Source organism: Elephas maximus, chromosome 3 (assembly GCF_024166365.1).
Source record: "Elephas maximus indicus isolate mEleMax1 chromosome 3, mEleMax1 primary haplotype, whole genome shotgun sequence".
NCBI lineage: Eukaryota > Metazoa > Chordata > Mammalia > Proboscidea > Elephantidae > Elephas > Elephas maximus.
Genome location: NC_064821.1, coordinates 163,407,184 through 163,425,770, shown reverse-complemented (window position 1 = coordinate 163,425,770; position 18,587 = coordinate 163,407,184). Strand labels below are relative to the sequence as shown.

Here is an 18,587-nt window from a genome sequence, read left to right as displayed (position 1 = left end):
TTGAAAGTACATCCAAAAAATGAGTATTATACAACCAAAAAAAAAAAATTCTCTGCCGTCGAGTCAATCCTAACTCATAGCAACCCTACAGGACAGAGGGGAACTGCCCCACAGGGTTTATAAGGCTGTAATCTTTACAGAATCAGACTGCTACATCTTTCTCCACCTAGTGGTTCAAGCTTCCAACCTTTCCGTTAGCAGCCGAGCGCTTAACCATTGCACCACCAGGGCTCCTTCCCTGGTAAAAATGGGGGTTATGAAATGCTTTTAATGACATGGGAAAATGCTCACAAAAGGCTGAATGGGAAAAAAAAATCACATAAAAGTGAGATTCTAACTTAGACAAGCACAGAGACTATGAATACATAAGGCAAAGATCAAAGAATAGACATCAAATTATTAACAGTGGATATTTGTAGTTGGTGAGATTATAGATGATTTTTCTTTTCAATACTACACTTTCCAAACATTTTATAACTAGCACGATCAACTTATATAATCAGAAAATAAGGAAGGGAGGGAAGGAGAACAAAAGGGTGGGCTGACAGATAGACAGACAGATAGTTGGTCCAGACAAGCTCACCTGGCTGAACACGAGACAGTCAGACATACAGGTTTAAGGGCTACAATGGGAGTTCATGGTGCAGCAGAAAGGAAATTTGGGTGACCACGCCCATCTGCTCTTATTAGCTTCGCTAGTAAAAGAGGACAGCAACGTCTACCACTCAGGTTGTTATAAGGGCTGAGCATGAAGCTCCCAAGTGTGGCTGGGAATCAGCTGGCACTCAGTGAATGTCTGTCTCCTCCCACTCCACCTGGGGCCCTCAGAATGGTGATCTGGAAAATGGGTGGGAGTTGGGTGAGGAGGCTGGGTTGCCGTATCTCTGTAATTTTACCTTTAGTGGGAGGAAGCAGCAGTTTCTAGGCAAGGAAGAAAGAAAGAAAAAAAAAGCCCTGGGTATGTTCTTTGTTCAGCCCATGGGAAATATGAGTAACTCAAGTAGAGGTGATTTCCCCTCCAATTCAGGTGAGACCCAGGCGAGGGAGACTGCACGGTCTGAGCTGCACCAGCACGGCCCCTTTCCTGTAATAAAGGGCATATTCTCCTCACGGCAGTGTGTTCCCTGACATGGCACAACTGCAAAGCTCTAGTGCTCCACCAACAAAACGAGCTGCTCTACTCAAACGTGAAACATCACGAAAATTCTCACGGTACCAAAGACAACAAATTTGAACATCAGGATGCTCAGGAAAAACAGAGTTCATACTGATGTAGGTCACAAATTCATTTATGCTCAATGTCCTTCGAGAGACCGTTGACTTTTGACTGTTACGGATGAATGATGTTGTGATTCTCTGAAGGACGGACGCGGGACTCCTGCATATACACCTTGGCTTTTCACTGTGTGTTCACGTGCATAGCTGCGATTAGACACAGTAATTACGTGCAGTTAGGCGTGTTAGCAACAAACAATGAAGAAAAGCAAAGGGCCACAGAGAACAGTCATTAGCATCAGTAACAATTACTAGGACGTGAGAGTGAAGGCTTCAGATGATTCTTTTTCTTCTATTGAAAGCATGCGAATCAGTTCTTTTCCCCTGAAAATGCACAATTAATAAAGCTTAATTTTTTGAAGCACATGGCTATTGTTTCAGGATTTTTGTTATATCTACCACATGTCCACATTGGGATGTATTGTTTAAAAATAAAATGTACTATGCTCTGGAATAATTCATTGCCAGATTTTTCTCTAGTTAAACAGTCACCTTAGGCCAAAACCAGATGTGCACTTTTCCATTCACAAGAAAATAAAATAGAGAGAGACCATTTTGAATACAAACGTATAATGTCAATGCTCATAGAATCAACTGCACATAACTTATTAACGCCACCACCAGGTGCTGTCAAGCTGATCCCGACTCGTGTTATCTTGCATGTGTTACAACAGAACTCTGCTCCACAGGGTTTTCAATGGCTGATTTTTTCAAATCGCCAGGGCCTTCTTCTGAGGTGCTTCTGGGTAGGCTTGAACCTCCAACCCTCTTGGTTAGCAGCCAAGTGCATTAATTGTGCTACCCAACCCATTAAAACCCATTGCCATCAAATCAATTCCGACTCATGGTGACCCTATAGGACAGAGGAGAACTGCCCCACAGGGTTTCCAAGGCTGTAAATATTTACAGAAGCAGACTGCCACATCTTTCTCCCAAAGAGCTGCTGGTGGGTTGGAATCTCCAACCTATCAGTTAGCAGCCAAGCACTTAACCACTGCGCCACTAGGGCTCCTTCTGTACCACCCAGGGACTATTAACTAATAAACAGTCGTTTTATCCAGAGCATAAAATATTACACTTAAAGTGGAAACACTGCAGGGGACGGAGGCTTGGGGAACAGTAACCCTCACCTGGTCGCATTACTGTGACAGCTGTCTGCCCAGAAGTGTCCTCTGCTCGTTTATACCACATGCCGCTGGGGCTAGACAGCCACTCCTCCACGCGGCAGTTGTATGTCCCGCTGTCCTGCACTGCCACGTTCTGGATGAAGAGCCGGTACACGCCCAAGGAAGGGCTTTCCAAGTGCAGCCGCCCCTTCAGGTTGTTCTTGGCTGCCTGTTCTCCATAGTGGAAGGTGGCTTCACGGCTCAGGCGAGCGACTGTCTCCTGCTCTGGTTGGTTGGGTTTCCACACAAACCACTCCACCACGAGCTGGGAGGCTGTGCTGGTGCGGTTCAAGACTGTGCACTCTAGCTGCACCTGCTGGGTCTCCAGCACAGACAGGTTGCCCTGGGCTTGGCTGAGCTTCAGGCGGCTGTCTGGAAGAGCAAGGAAAGAGATGTCAGCGACAGGAAGACAGTAACCCATGTACACACATCCTTTCTAAGTGCAAGTAAACTGGTGCTACGGATAAGCAGGTACCTTCCAAATACAGAGGGACAGCAGCCTAGGCTCAACCAACAGAAACATTTCCCAGGTGCACCACCCTAAAACATTCTGAGTTGCTTGATCATGTGTCTGGAATGCTTAGGTTTCAAGGGCTTAGATGTTATGGTGACAGCTGTCCCCATTTCACAAGCCGCCTCTGTTCAGATGCTGAGAGGACTACAAGCATGAGCTGTGTGTGACTGCACATCCAAATGACAGCAGGCCCTGAGGCGTGTGGCTGACTGGTGGGGGTGGCCCCGGTGGAGGGGAGGTGGACGTGAGGTGGTGGGGGCATGGTGAGAACTACTCTCAAGACTAAGAGTCAACTTTTCAAACTGACCAGATGACGGCTAGAATGTGCACAAAAGAACTGCAGAGGAAATCCAGTTTAACATGCTCAGAAGTAGGCCCTGAGAATTACAGTTCTTACTTTCCTTTAAAAACAAACAAACAAGCCATGCTGGCTCCCTCAGGGTGGGAACAAAACTGATGAAAGACTGACACTGAAGAAAGTGGATGGTCTGAAAACTCAGCCAAACAGATTCTCCTTCAGCTAAAAAATGCCATTGATGATGGCATATTGGTAATTTCGTAAAAGGCCCCTAATGAGACTATTTGGACCAGAAAGATGGAAAAGCTATGGAGTTGTAAATGCATAGAGGAGCCTCGGGAAAGACACAGCCCTGAGTGACATTTGAGGGGGCCGGGGGCACTCCCTTTCACTTTTAACTTTCTACGCTTCAATACTGTATGTTTTACAATCCATATGATTACCTTTGTAATTAAAAGGTCTAAAAAAAAAAAAACAGAAAATACAGTTTAAATAACCAATTTCCCTCAAATGCATCATGTTGTTATTGTGTGCCGTGCCGTCACGTGGATTACAACTCATAGCGACCCTACAGGACAGAGTGCAACTGCCCTGGAGGGTTTCCAAGGAGCGGCTGGTGGATTTGAACTGCTGGTCTTTTTGTTAGTAGCTGAGCTCTTAACCACCACACCACCAGGGCTCCAAAATCAATCAGTCAATCAATCTCTCTCTATCTCTCTAATGTATATAGCTGGACTCAGAGAGGAGGTAAAGTGAGGGAGGTAGAGAGGGAGGTGGGGGGGAGGGAGAGGGGAGGGGGATGATGTTACCTCTGGTTATCTCTGGGGTAAAAAGTTATTTTCTTCTCTGTTTTTTTGTATTTTCCAAAAACTCTTATATAGGAAAAAAAATGGGGGGGCTTAACGTATGGAAAAAAAAAAACCCCAAAAATTCCAAAACAAAAAATACACAAACCGAAACTCTCAACTAAAAATGAGAAATGTGTTGTCTGAATCAGTGTCCTGTGAGTTTTCTGTTGAGAGTGTTAATACTTACCACAAACAGAGATTTCACTAAACGTGTTTTGACAAGCATCTTTTAACAGTCTTTTTGTGTTGTTCCGGTTAGCTTAATGTAAGACTATAGATGAAGAAATCCCCTTGATAAATTTAAGAATCCACCAAGGTCTCTGGGTGGTGCAAATGGTTTGCTCCGGGCTACTAACCTGAAAGTTGACAGTTTAAACCTACCCAGTGGCCCCATGGAAAAAAGCCCTGGAAATCTGCTAATTCTGTGAAAATTACAGCCAAGAAAGCCCTATGGAGCAGTTCTACTCTGTAACACACGGGGTTGCTAGGAGTCGGAATCGACTTTACAGCAATGGGTTTGGTTTTTCGTTTTTTTTTTTTTTTAGGAATCTATTCGTTTTGGCACAAATGAGGAAAGGGAAAGGACAAGGGATGACTAATGAGGAACAACAGGGGTGGAGGGCATCATTTTCTCCCGGGAGAGAAAATAAGTGGAAACGAAAACAGAGAGGAAGAACAGGAACCAAAAAGAACACTTGTGGGTATAATGACAACCTTCAGTTTCTAAAAGCTCCAAGGACTTGCCGCAAGTCAGGATTGGCCACTGGAAATGGCCACAGGAACCACTGGAGACCAGAGCTTCCTTTGTGGTGCACCGGCAGAAGGCTTCGCACAAACGTCACCTGAGAACCCTTGCGCTGGGGTGGGTTTAGAAACATGGCATTCCCGGAAAAAGCAGGGGAGCAGGCCCACTGCACTCAGCATGGGCCAGGCCACACATGGAGGGCCGTGTCTGGCTTCATCTGATTTCTGAACGAATATTTATTGAGGCCTCCTGAGAGACAAGAAGTGAGGATACACGCGCGCGCGTGCGCACACACACACGCACACACACACACACACACACACAAAACCCAAACCCGTTGCCATCAGGTCAACTCCGACTCACAGCGGCCCTACAGAACAGAGTAGAACTGCCCTACAGGGTTTCCAAGGGCCGGCTTGTAGATTCGAACTGCTGACCTTTTGGTTAGCAGCTGAGCTCTTAACCACTGCGCCACCAGGGCTCCAGTGAGGATACAGTGGTGAAGACAACAAAGTCCCCGTACTCACTCATGCAGCTTAAATTCTAGTGGAAAAGACCAACAGGAAAAACGAATGAATAAATATACAAATCTAATACCAAGTAGTGATACGCAGATGGGAAAAGGGGATATAGGGTGCTGTTGGTGTCGGGTGCCATCGAGTTGATTCTGACTCACAGCGACCCTATATAATCCTGCCCCATAGAGTTTTCTAGGCTGTAATCTTCGCAGGAGCAGATCACCAGGTCTTTTCTCCCTTGGAGCTAACTACCAGTGCATTCATTTTTCTGTTAGTAGCCAAATTCTTAACTATTGCACCACTAGGACCCCTTACATGGTGACTAGTGAGTATTTCAGTTAAGATGATCAAGAAACACCTCTCAAAGGAAGAGCAAAATAAATGAGTACCTCTGATCAACATGTTCTAGAGTGAGGGAACAGCAAGTACAAAGGTCCTAGGGTATTCAAGGTGTGGTGCAATGATTTACTTAATATGGTCCTTCTAGACATAGTCTTTGTGACTCAGTGAGAGGCACTATGCAAATAAGGTATATGGAACCTGTGATGGTTGGGTTTGTGTGTCGGTTTAGCTGGACCATGATTCCCAGTATTGTGTGGAGTATTGTGTGGCCATCCTCCATTTTGTGATCTGATGTAATTATCCTATTTATCTTCCATTTCATGTGTTATAAATCCTAACTTCTTTGTGTCAATGAGACAGAATTAGTATGGGGTGTTCTTGGAGCCTCGCAGGAGGACATGACTCAAGTCCCACCCTTACTCAAGTCAGGCCCTTTCCTGGGGTGTGGCCTGCATCCATTGCATATGTGTGGGTGCTCTGGTGGGGCTCTCTCTGCATCTGAGTCCCGTGTCTGGTTTGTCACTATTTGACCTCTGGTTCTGGGCCCTGAGCCAGCGGCCTGCCATCTGACCTGCTGATTCCAGGATTCACCAGCTTCCGCAGCCCCATGAGCCAGTAGCGTGTCACCTGGCCTGCCGATTTGGGTTCGTCAGTCCCTGGGGCCATATGAGTCAGGAAAAATTTTTACTTGACCCATGGATTTGGAACTTGCTAGCCTCCACAACCACGTGGAGCCATTTCCTTGATACGGTTCATGAGTTCTGAGAGACAGTGCAGTGAATTACCAAACCTAAAGATGAGATGTAGACTACTGAGGGGAGGAGGAATAGTTGGTGTCAGAGATGAAGGAATGGGACAGCAATTTGGAAAAGTTGGACATCTGGGACATCTTTAACCTCCGCCTCGTAGGAACCACCTTTGTCCTGATCCTTATAAAAGAATTTATTCATTCAAAGGAAAGCAACCATTTATCCATTCATTCAACCATGATCTTTCAAGGATGCCATGCCAGCAGCTGAAGACTCAAGTGCTTGTGGTGTCACAGCACAGTGGAGAAAGAACACAAGCAGACAATTCTGCAACTGTGTTTTATAAGGACCCCTAGTGATATGGGGGAAGTCAGGAAGAGCTTCTTGGAGATGATGCTGGGGGACATCTAGTATATATGGGGAAGGGGTGAAGACAGGTGAGCCAGGTAGGGGAGAAGCAGCAGGAGAGGTACCTTCCAGGCAGAGTGGACAATGTAAGCAAAGGAGATGGGACTTGGATGGTCACACAGTGCCCCCACGGTCAACTGGAAGGGCAGGCAGTGACAACAACAAAGCATAGGGCCTGCAAGAGTGAAGACAGGACACTTAAGGCTGCGTTATGCAAGGAGATGCTAAAAGAACTGAGCTCTTTAAGAAGGAGAAAGGGCGAGAGACAGGCACATAGCACCCTTTACATATTAGAAAGGAGATGACCTAAACTTATCTTGGGATGGTCCAGGGGCACATCTAAAACCTGAGAGGGAAATTACAGGGACGTGAGCACTTTTCACATAAGGGGTGTCTTAGGCTGGGTTCTCTAGAAAAGCAAAACCAGTAAAGTGTATAAATATATATATAGATAGATTTATATCAAGGAAATGGCTCATGCAGTTGTAGAAGCTAGAACATCCTAAATTCGTGGGTCAGGATACACGTCCTGATTCACGTAGCTGCAGGGGCTGGTGAACCCAAGATCGGCAGGTCAAAGAGCAGGGCTCTTTCTCACAGGCTGCAAAGATTGATGAATCCCAAGACTGGCAGGCAAGATGGCAGGTAAGCTGCTAGCTCAAGTCCCAAGAACTGGAGGTCAGACAAATAGGAGCCAGATGTAGGATCCAGAACAAGCAAAAAACCCCAGGCCTTGCCAGAATGTCCATTTATATTCAATGCAGTCCACAGGCCCAAGAACACTCCCTTTCAACTGATTGACTACTCACAGCATATCCCATCATAGGGGTGATCACATACCAAATCTAAACAGGGAAGTGATCACAACAGTATATGACTACCAAAACACTGCAAATCATGGCCCAGCCAACACACAGTCTTCACCATCACAAGGGGGAGCTATCAACAATGAGGGCTTCACAAAAGTGGAACTAAGGCCTCTGGGGTTGTAAGTTCCTCCTTCCCTGGAATGTTCTGGCAAAGGATGGGTGCTATCTTTCAGACAGCAGAGTAAGGGCTGCACCCACGGGGATCTCAGAGGGCACTGGAGAGGTGATTCAGTTTGGGGAGACAGGAAGGGCTTGCCCTTACTGGGGATGGGAGATAAGGAAGAAGGCGGAAGCAGAGACAGAAAGCTCCTAGACAAGAATCATGGGTGTGGAGCTGAGCTGGTGCCAGCCTGAGGACCAGGGCGCAAACTGGAAACCCAGGAGACTCAAGAAATGCTGCTGGTCCTGCTTTGCTGCATCTTGCTGACCACAGCTGCCCTCTCAGGCCTCCTTCTTGGAGAAGATGCTGGACATAGGAGCAGAGTCCAGGATGCTCGTGAGTTTGCCGCCAGCATCAGGACCAAGCCCAGGTAAAGTGGAAAGACCCATAGTGCGCTAAGATGATGGTGCATGTACCTGCATCCACATGCAGTGTAGACCTTACAAAGCCCGCCTGGCCCTTGGCAGTCTCTGCACCAAACCCCCTGGCCCATGATGGCTGCACCCTCAGTTCTTACCTGGCTGCTTCACCGTGACTTCTGTGCGCCCGGAAACCTCCTCCGCTAGCTTGTACCAGGCATAGTTGGGGCTCAGCAGCCACTCCTCCACGTGGCAGTAGTAGCTGCCGCTGTCGCTAACCTCAGCTCTCTGGACAGTGAGACTGAACAGGCCCCCGGACACATGCCTCTCGAACTGGAGCCGCCCGCGCAGGCCCTCCTCCTCGGCGTAGGTGCCGTACTCAAAGGCAGAGTTGTGCGTGGTTTTCAGGATGAGCTTGCCGTCGGCGTCCGAGGGCTTGTGTACATACCAGAGCACGGCAAAGTGGGAGTTCTGGCTGGTCTGGGACTTGACGGAGCAGTTCAGCTGAATGGGCCTGTTCTCCACCAGGGTGAGGGTCCGCTTAGACTTGCTCACCTGCAGCTTTGTCACTAAGAAGTAAAGTGGGAAACTCAGCAGACGGACTGCACACTCCTGGACATGTGGCCCTTCCCAAGCCCCACCTCCAGACTCTTGAGCCTGGTTCTGCCCAGCACAATCTGAGAGGGCTTAACACTAACAGGTTTCCTCCGAAACATGCCTCGGGGTGAGGTGAGCAGCAGGGAGCTGTTTTTACTCCGAGCATCCCTCCTCTGTCTCCTGCTGCACCCCAGCTGAGGCCCTCACCTTTCCTCCCCTATTTCCTGCCCACTCTCTCTGCCACCACATGGCCTACAGGTAACCCAGCTAAAACACAAACCTGACCCGCATCATTTTCCTGCTTAAAAATGTTTAATGGCTCCCAAAAGCCTAGAGAATATACAGAAAGATATTCCTTTTCATAGTACAAAGTCCCCTAGGATCTGGACCTCAAACAACTCTCTACACTCATTTCCCATGACTCCCTTCTCTACCCACCCCCATGACGTTTCTCCTTCAGACCTTGGTCCTCGCCTTTGCTGTCCTCTCTGCCATCTCCCCTCACCGCCCTTTCCCTCTATTCACCCTTTAGTCCCCACACCTTGCTCCCACCCCACTGGGCTCAAAGCTCCTGCCCTGTGTTTTCCTCAGCAGCCTCTATGTATCTTCATCTGCTCGCCAGGCTGTGGTCCTTACCTTTCTCTTCCACCCTGGACTGTAAGCTCCCCAAGGGTGGAGACCAAGATTTTTTCTAATTCAATCAGCCAATATTTACGAAGTGCCTCTTCTTTGCCCGACATGATGCTACGTGCAGGGGATACCATAACGAGTAAGACACACACCAGCCCGGGGCAGGGACGAGAAGGCAGGAGGGGACAGGAAAGCTGGTAATGGGGAACCCAAGGTCAAGAGGGGGAGGGTGTTGACATGCTGTAGGGTTTGCAACCAATGTCACAAAACAGTGTGTACATTAATTGTTTAATGAGAAACTAATTTGCTCAGTAAACCTTTATTTAAATAATAATTTTAAAATTATTTAAATTAATATTACTTTAAAAATAATTAAAAAAAAAGAGAATAAGACACAGCCCCAGCCCCAACGGAGCGTATTTCCTAGTAGACGTACTCTTACCACACCCTCTGAGCCTAGCACAGTGTTAAGGTGCTCGATCAATGTTTGCTGAAACATGTGCGTGAGTAGGTAAGTGAATGAGAGGATGAGTGACTGACAGAGGATTGGAGAAATATGTGGTGGTTGTTAGCTGCTACCAAGTTGGCTCCCAACTCATGGCAACCCCATGCACAAGGAAACAAAATGCTATCTGGACCTGTGCCATCCCCACGATCAGTTGTGGATCAGACCGTTTAAACTCACAGGTTTTCATTGGCTGCTTTTTGGAAGTAGATCATCAGGCCTTTTTTCCTAGTCTCTCTTAGTCTAGAAGCCAATGAAATCTGTTTAGCATCACAACACACAAGCCTCCACTCATAGATGGGTGGTGGTTTCACATTACGGCATTGGCCTGGAATTGAACCCGGGTCTCCTGCACTGAAGGTGAGAATTCTACCACTGAACCACCAAAGCCCCACTGGAGAAATATAGTAGTAGGTAACTAGGGGATGCTGGGGTGGAGTCCTAGGGGAAGAGAGAGGAAGAAGGCTGAGAAGATGACAAGCGATGGGACAAAACAGAGCCAACTCCAAAAATCTCCTCTTCCCCTGGCCATCCTGCTCCAGAAACAGAAGAGACGGCCACCTCAGGAGTGCTACCCTACCTGCTAAATAATGACTGTTCACTGCTAAGGTGGCAAGAAGCCAAGGTCTCATGAAATCTATCTTATGAAGATAATTTGAGATCTCACCCACTCCATCATTATCATACTTGGCTTTGCTTTCCCCTACGCACTCTCCTCCTTGCTGGTGGGGGGGTAAAAAAAACAATTATAAATTCCTTTCAGGGAACTGATAGTAAAACTATCATTCTGTCTCCACTCCTCTCTTTACACTTAGCTTTTCAGGCATGGGGATCGAGTCACTAGCCTGGGGTGAAAGAAACTCAGGCCAAGGAGCAGACTACACAGGGAGAGTACATGGGCTCCCCCACCCACCAGGCTGGTGCCCAGAGGGGAGGGGCAGGGCAGCTTAGCCTCCAGCGCCTCCTGCTGGGCAAGTTTGTGTTCTTAAGGCCAGGGCAGGACTTCAGGACGAGGAACTGCTCCAGACACTGGGCTGACCCGAATGGCTGGGACCCTGGGCCTCTTCTACCAGCCTTGGCTGGCTCACTTGGTGAGCTTGGTGTAGAAAGACAACAATCAGGATTGAGTCCCACGTACCAAGTCAGTCGGAACTTTTGAAAGCCACAGACTGTCACTTGACCCCGCTGGAAACACATGACAAGTGTTTCGAATGGCTGAGAGGAGTTAGCAGACTAAAGTGTGGCAGGTCCAGATACTTAACACTGTTACAGCCAAAGCAGCTCGGAAGGACTCCTCTCCTGGTGGTAAATCAGGCAGTATTCTCTTACTCCAAGAATGCTGAGTTCACATGCCTACAAAACCCACTGCTGCCCAGTCGGTTCTTGCTCATAGCAACCTTATAGGCAGAGGAGAACTGCCCCATAGAGTTTCTAAGGCTGTAATCTTTACAGAAGCAGACTGCCACATCTTCTCCCATGGAGTGGCTGGTGGGTTTGAACTGCCAACCTTATGGTTAGCAGCTGAGCACTTAACCACTGCACGCACCAGGGCTCCTTCACATGCCTACGGACCTTCTCAAACCATCGAGAACACACCAAGCATCCATTTGTGAAGAATCCCATGTCCCAGGGCCCCACCCTCCTGGTCTCATCTCTTTTGTTCACAAGCCCAGTCTTCTGCCTTCCTCCCTCAAAAGCAGAAAGCCCTTCAGAGCACACTCAGAATCCAGGGCAGGGTTTAGCATGAGCCTCCTAAGCTCTGGAAACCAGATTCCCATTAGCTTGCCAGGCGACTTTTCCGATCAGATTCCTGTAATACTTGAAACAACCAGCTCCCTTTCATTCCTTTCCAACCCAATTCACCGGCATGCAAATGATATCTGTATCAGTGCAAACAACACCACCTGAATTATCTGGTTCTTGGCCAAAAAAAAATTGGGTTGTTCGGGGTAGAGTAGAAAGGGCTTTAAAATGTATTATTAATTGGGGCCAGATTATTTTTTGCAACTGTTACTAAGGAAACCTCAATTGCTATAGTAACTGCATATGTTAAACTGGAATCCTATGACTCAACTTCAATTCAGTCACATGGTCTGAGAGCAAAAATCCAAGGAAGAGGAATGTTTCAAAGCGCTTCCATTTTTTTTTTCTTTCCACGTCAAAATATTGTGAAGTGTTGAGTAGCTTGAAAAAGGCATTTTTGGAATTTAGAACATGTCTGATAGGTGGACAAGGGGTCAGTTCCTATTCTAGCTCTGAATTTTCTCCCACATCTCAAGGGCAGGGAGGACCTGTCGAGAAGCCCAAGGGAAACCAGAGCCTCCTCGTCTAATTAGGAAGCACTTAGAGGCTTCTGCCACAATACTGCTCTGGGCAGTGTCACCTTCCTCCTTAGAAAGAGGACAACCCAGCCCCCTTAGTGACCATAGATGTTTTCATCTGTAAAATGAGAACGCTAGTAGTGTCTATCTCATAGGAGTGTTGGAAAGATCAAAGGTCATAATCTACAGAAAATGTTTATAGCACAGAGTCTGGCATATAGTGAACGCTCAATACAGTCTAGCTATTCCCATTCCCTTTTGGTTTCTGTGTCCTGTCCCAAGTTCCAGGCTCACCATTAGATGGTGAACTGTCCAGTAAGTAGCCATCTGGCTACTAAAAGTGCTGTCTATGGAAAAGCAGCAGGGCACCACCTGGGAGCTCGTTAGAAAGGCAGACTCTCACGCCCCACCCCAGACCTAGAGAATGAGAATCTGCATTTCAACGAGATCCCCAGGTGATCTGTGTGCATTAAGGCCTGAGAAGTCCTGTGCTTGGCTGGGTGATTGAATGGATATCAAGGGCAATAAACACAGAGTGAACGAAAAGACGCTAGGGACTGAAACTTGGCTAATCCCCAACAGTGAAATCACCAAGAGGAGGAAAGAATCCAAGGAGAGGCAGGAATAAAGGTGAAGAGAGGCTTCTGGGGGATGCCCTACCTTCAAGAGGAGGCTTGGGCTCAGGCCAGCGAGTGCCTTCTTGCACCTTGGGACACCTAGAGCTGAGGCTGCGCCCTGGCTGAGGGTGTGGCCCTTCCTCCCTGGGCCTCTGATCAAAACATGGAAGAGCTTTTTTAAAAATAATACATTGCTGTGTTTTCGGTGAAGTTTACACAGCAGTTTAGATTCGTATCCAACAATTTCTACACAAAGTTGTTCGCTGACACTGGTTACATTCTTCACAACATTCTCATGAACATTCTCATTATTTCCACTCTGGTTGTTCCATTTCCGTCAACGTAGTCTTCCTGCCCCCTTATATTCGCATCTTTGTTGTAAAGTAATTGCTGACTGTCTGGTATTTAGCCCTGGTGGGGTAGTGGTTAAGAGTTCAGCTGCTAACCAAAAAGGCTGGCATTTCGAATCCAGCAGCCACTCCTTGGAAACCCTATGGGGCAATTCTGCTCTGTCCTATAGGGTCACTATGAGTTGGAATTGACTCAATGGCAATGGCCCTTGGTCTTATATAGGTGATTTTTTTTTTTAATTGTGCTTTAGATGAAGGTTTACAGAGCAAATTAATTTCTCATTAAACAATTAATACACATATTATTTTGTGACGTTGGTTGCTAACCCCAGGACATATCAACACTCTCCCCTTCTCAAACTTTGGTTCCCTTTTACCAGCTTTCCTCTCCCCTCCTGCCTTCTTGTCCTTGCCCCTGGATAGGAGGAGAGTGAAATGGTACCCCAGGCAGAGGGGCAGGTGAGCAAAATCAAGGTCGTCTCTGTGTCATCTTTCAGGGAAAAGCAAGAGTTCAGGTGTGGTGAATGAAGTTAAGATGATTAGCTTTAGCCAGCTTGCGAAGGGCCTGGAGTTTGCACTTGATCCTGACCACCAGTGACTCTCAGGGTGTGATCCGTGGCTCGCAGCATCAGTGCCACCTGGGCATTTGTTAGGGGCTAGTGAAACAGAAATGCTGCAGGTGGGGCCCAGTAACCTGCATTTCACAAGCCCTCCGGGTAAGCCTGAGGCACTTTGAAGCTTGGGAAACCACTGGCGTGAGGCCACTGGTAACTCTGGGGACAACAGTTCTGTTAGTGGTGAAAGCAGAAACCAGAGGGTAGAAGTGAGGAGGGGTAGTGGCAGTGAGAGAGTACAGAGAGGGAATCAAACCAAATCCACTGCCATGGAGTCCATTCCAACTCACGGCGACAACTGCAGGGTAGAGCAGAACTGCCCCATAAGGTTTTCAAAGCCCTAAATCTTTACGGAAGCATACTGCCACATCTTTCTCCCAAGGAGCAGCTGGTAGGTTTGAACTGCTCACCTTTTGGTTAGCAGCTGAGCACTTGACCACTACACCACCAGGGGTCCTTAGAGGGAGAGAAACAAGACATTATTCTTCATTTAAGATAAACCAGTTGTCATGAAGTCAATTTCAACTCATGGAGACTCCATGTGTGACAGAGTAGAACTGTGCTCCGTAGAGTTTTCAATGGCTGGGGTTTTGGAAATAGATTGTCAGGTCTTTCTTTCGAGATGCCTCTGAGTGGAGTCCAACTGCCAACCTCTGGTTAGCAGCTGAGTGCATTAATCATTTGCACCAATTAAAGATACAGTAAAACCTGCAAAACCCAGAACCTGTGTAAGGCAGAAACCTGTCAGAGAAGGAAAACGCAAATATTTTCCACTAAAACGAGCAACAGAAATGTGGTAAGACTGCACTCTGTCAAAGGCAGAAAAACAAGGTAGTCTTGTCGAGTTCTGGCTCTCACCAGATCCACTGTTTATGACAAAGATGTTGCGGGGGGCGGCCTGTGGCTTGGACAGGAGAGATTTTTTAAATCGAAGGAAGCAGGTAAGGCAAGAGACTGCGAAAGGATGAAAGAAACTGCCGATGAAGGCCTCCCCATTCTCCGGGAGGAGGTGCAATGGCACCAGCCAGTCAGCCAGTTACTACACTGTGGAATCTCTGCAGCCTTAACATTCTTTGGCTCCCTGCTCGCCTCTCTCCCCACGGTCATGCCCTGTCTCAGCCCCGAATAATCTCTTTTTCAGGCTTTTAATAATCCGTCTCCATATGAGTCCCACTACCTTCAGCTTCAGCCACAGCCAGCGAGAGCTTCCTGAACTGCAAACAGGAGCATGTTAGAAATTCAAGGGCAGAACTTTGGTTGTCACATTGAGGGGGGAATCCAGTAAAAGAGCTGCCTTGAAGCTGATTCCAACTCGTGGTGACCCCTTGTGTGTGAGAGTAGAACTGTGTTCCACAGGGTTTTCAATGACTGATTTTCTGGAAGTAGACTGCCAGGCCTTTCTTCCAAGGCACCTCTGGGTGGACTCGAACCTTCAACCTTTCCATTAGCAGCTGAGCGCATTAATTGCTTACACCACTAGGGATTCCTGAGTGGGGATAGAGGAGTGTATTTAATGGACTAGAGCTAAGCACAGATATAAAGCCATATCTGGGGCAGCTCCATGCAACAAAACTCTGCCTTGCATTCTGTATGACTTTCAAATGGCAGTCACTGGGCGGAAAGTCTTTATAATTATCCAAGCCCAGAAACCTAATTTCATATTCCTATATAAACAGATTTTTTAAAACATGGTTTTAATATATGCCATGTAAATTGGGCAAGACTTTCCTTTGTTTTGTTCAGAATTGCAGCAAGATTTATTCTGGAATTTGGAAAATTCTCTTGGATAGCATTGCTGCTTGTGGCGCCCAAGTCCCTGACACAGCAGTGTGCAGTTACGAGTCTGCATGGCCGTGGCAGCATCTGCAGCGTGTCCGCTAGCTGTCGCCTCAGACTCTGTTATTATACCTCTAGTGTAGCTGTCGCACAGCACTTACATGTTGAATACATGATTTTATTATGAACTACTTTCTAAAAATTCCTTTTATTCTACAATTAGGCCATTATATCAGTTTTTTTACAATTAAGTGTGGAGGTGTATTGTCTATGAATTTCATTTCAGAGTAGTTAAGGGAATATCACAATTGTTATAAAAAAGGAATATATGATCTGAGAGGTCTGCAGGAAAAAAAAAAGTCCTACTTCCTCAGCTTAGGGAATTCTTATTTATATAACAAACTTTTATATAGCGCTTTCTATGTGCTAAGCCCTATTCTAAGCACTTTACAAATATTTACTATTTGGTCCTCACTAACTCTATGAAAGGAATAGATGCCATTATTATCCCCAATTTTATAGATAAAGACACTTGCCCAAGGTCACACAGCTAATAAGTATCTAATAAGTGTCACTGAGCTGGGTGGGATTCAGACCCAGACCGTCTGGCTCCGAGAGTCCCTGCTTTTAACCATTACTTACATGCATGTGAAAGCTGGACAATGAAAAACGAGGATCAGAAGAACTGATGCGTTGGAACTGTGGTGTCCACGAAAAAATACAACCAGAATGCTCCTTAGCAGTGAGGATGGCAAGAATTCAACTTACTTTGGAAACATCATCAGGAACGACCAATTGCTTAAAAAGGACATCACGTTTGGTAAAGCAGAGGATCAGTGAAAATGAGGGAAATCCTCCATGACATGGACTGACGCGATAGCCACAACCACAGACCCAAACACGCCAGTGGTCATGGAGACAGTACAGGACTGGGCAATGTCTCATTCTGTTACACACAAGGTCACCGTGAGTTGGCATCGGCTCAACAGCAACTAACAGCAACAACATGGTGACTCCCCAGGCTTCTGTGTACACAAGGGGCTCCGCTGGCTACTGCCCACCGCCCTGGGTGTGAACCCCTCCCAGACCCCATGCTTCCGTCACATCGAAATAAACACACTGCTTCTTCCCTTCCCGTCTTCCATTATTCACCCTCTTCTCGGTGCTGAAATGCCCTATTCCTCCTCCTCCCCCCACCCCAGCCCTATTCCCTCCTAATGCCTGTAGTCCATACCTCCTTGTGCTTGGCTCTGCCACCACACCTGTAACCCTTTACCACACTTCTCTGCTCCCAGCCCCACTTCCTCCTTCAGACAGCCCTCCAGGCAGGACCTGCAACACATCCATCTCTGCACCTTAGCGCCCAGCCCAGACACCTGCACAGAGGAGGTGTTAAAACATGTTTGCAGAAGGGACAGGGAGGTGGGACAAGAGAAAAAGGGCAACGGTTAGGATGAGGTGGAAACAGGTAATTCGGGGTAACCGAGACACACCCTGCCCTGTCTCACCTGTCTGCAGACAGGGCAGTAACCCTGCTCATTGACTCCAGTAACAGACATACCTGGTGTCACCATGACAACAAGGCTTCAGGAGAAGGGGGAGGGCTGGGGACTCCTATGAGGGCTCTTGTGCTCATAAGCCATCTTTGAGCAGAGAGCAGGCAGAAGCCACAGCGGATGGAGGAAAGGAGAACCCAAGGTTCTCCTGAAAGCCAGCAGAAGGGGTAAGGCAGCCAGTCCACCTGCTGGCCTGTGACAGGGAGAGTCAGCGTTCACATGCCCTGGATTCACAAATGTCAAAGAAAAAGCCCTACACTCTCCCAATCTGCCAGGTCAGCAATAAGAAATAGAAGAAAACTGATTTGGCCACATCTAGAGGGTATAAAATATTCATCCTGCCTACCTATCAGTGAAATCCCAGCAGAATACAACCTCTGACAAGTCGGCTTTCTACCACCGGAGGCTGTCCTTCTGGAAGCTTATTCATTGCTTTGTCAATTTTAATATGAGATATTTAATAGCCAGACCAAGTGATGGCTGTAAACATTTGGAAAAATGAGTGCTGACATTTTCCTTATTGCCTCTGTATTTAGGGAAATGTAATTGGAGGGTGGTCTGGGTGCTAAATAAAATCAGAGGGAAGCAACAACGCTTCAAAATTGAAAAGGCAAAAAAATAAAAATAAAAGGGGAACGAACTGATTAAGAACTAAAAATCGAATAGGTTGGACTGGCTTAAAGTCTGGCCAAAGTGCCCCTTGGGGGTCACACCACACAATCAATGGGAGTAAGACTAAGCTAAATCAACAACAAAATGCAAGTGACGACGTTCCTACAAGATTTCCTTAGGGAAGTGTGCAGAGAGAATGGGAAGCATGCACACAGAATGAACGGTCAATAACAGATCCACAGCAAGTCTGGTGTGCGAGCCAACCAGAGGTGTTTCTGATGAAGGCAATGTCCACTGAGTGGTCAGGGTCAGCAGGTAGCCCAGGCAGGGACTGGTCTGGGGCACAGAGCACAGATGACATCACAGCAGCGGAAGGCTGATGATAAATGGGCCAGTGTGGGCGAGTCAACAGTCCCTGGGTTTCTATTTGATTCTGTTAGAGTTAAAAACATTCTTTAAAAAAAAAAAAAAAAGAGGGGGTGGATAGGGGCTATTCCTATGGAAAATAACAGTGAATCCACGTTTGGAGGGGCAAGGTGTACAAGCAGAGGAGAAAGAAGCCGGCACTGGCTTTGTGCTCTGGTGTCCTCAAGACTTACAGCCATTTTGTGGGAGAAGTTACAAGAAAAGAGGAGACAGAAGAGACACAAATTAAGCCCCAACACAATTAGCAAACTGTGTCTCAATGAACTTCCACTTGTGACCCTCTTCTTCCAAAACACAAATTTAAGATTTGCTAAAAGGGGTCCTGGTGGCAT

General features: G+C 47.1%; 1 protein-coding gene across 3 annotated transcripts in view; it reads right to left on the bottom strand.

Annotated features, from left to right (window-relative positions):
- The window catches only part of IGSF3 (immunoglobulin superfamily member 3), a 124,096-nt gene that overhangs the window by 8,564 nt on the left and 96,945 nt on the right, over positions 1-18,587 (bottom strand). For all 3 annotated transcript variants that reach the window (XM_049879990.1, XM_049879989.1, XM_049879991.1), the window contains 2 exons: positions 8,410-8,820; positions 2,406-2,813 (listed from right to left, as the gene is read on the bottom strand). In XM_049879990.1, coding sequence (XP_049735947.1) covers positions 2,406-2,813; positions 8,410-8,820 — 819 coding nt within the window. The remainder of the gene's footprint in view (positions 1-2,405; positions 2,814-8,409; positions 8,821-18,587) is intronic.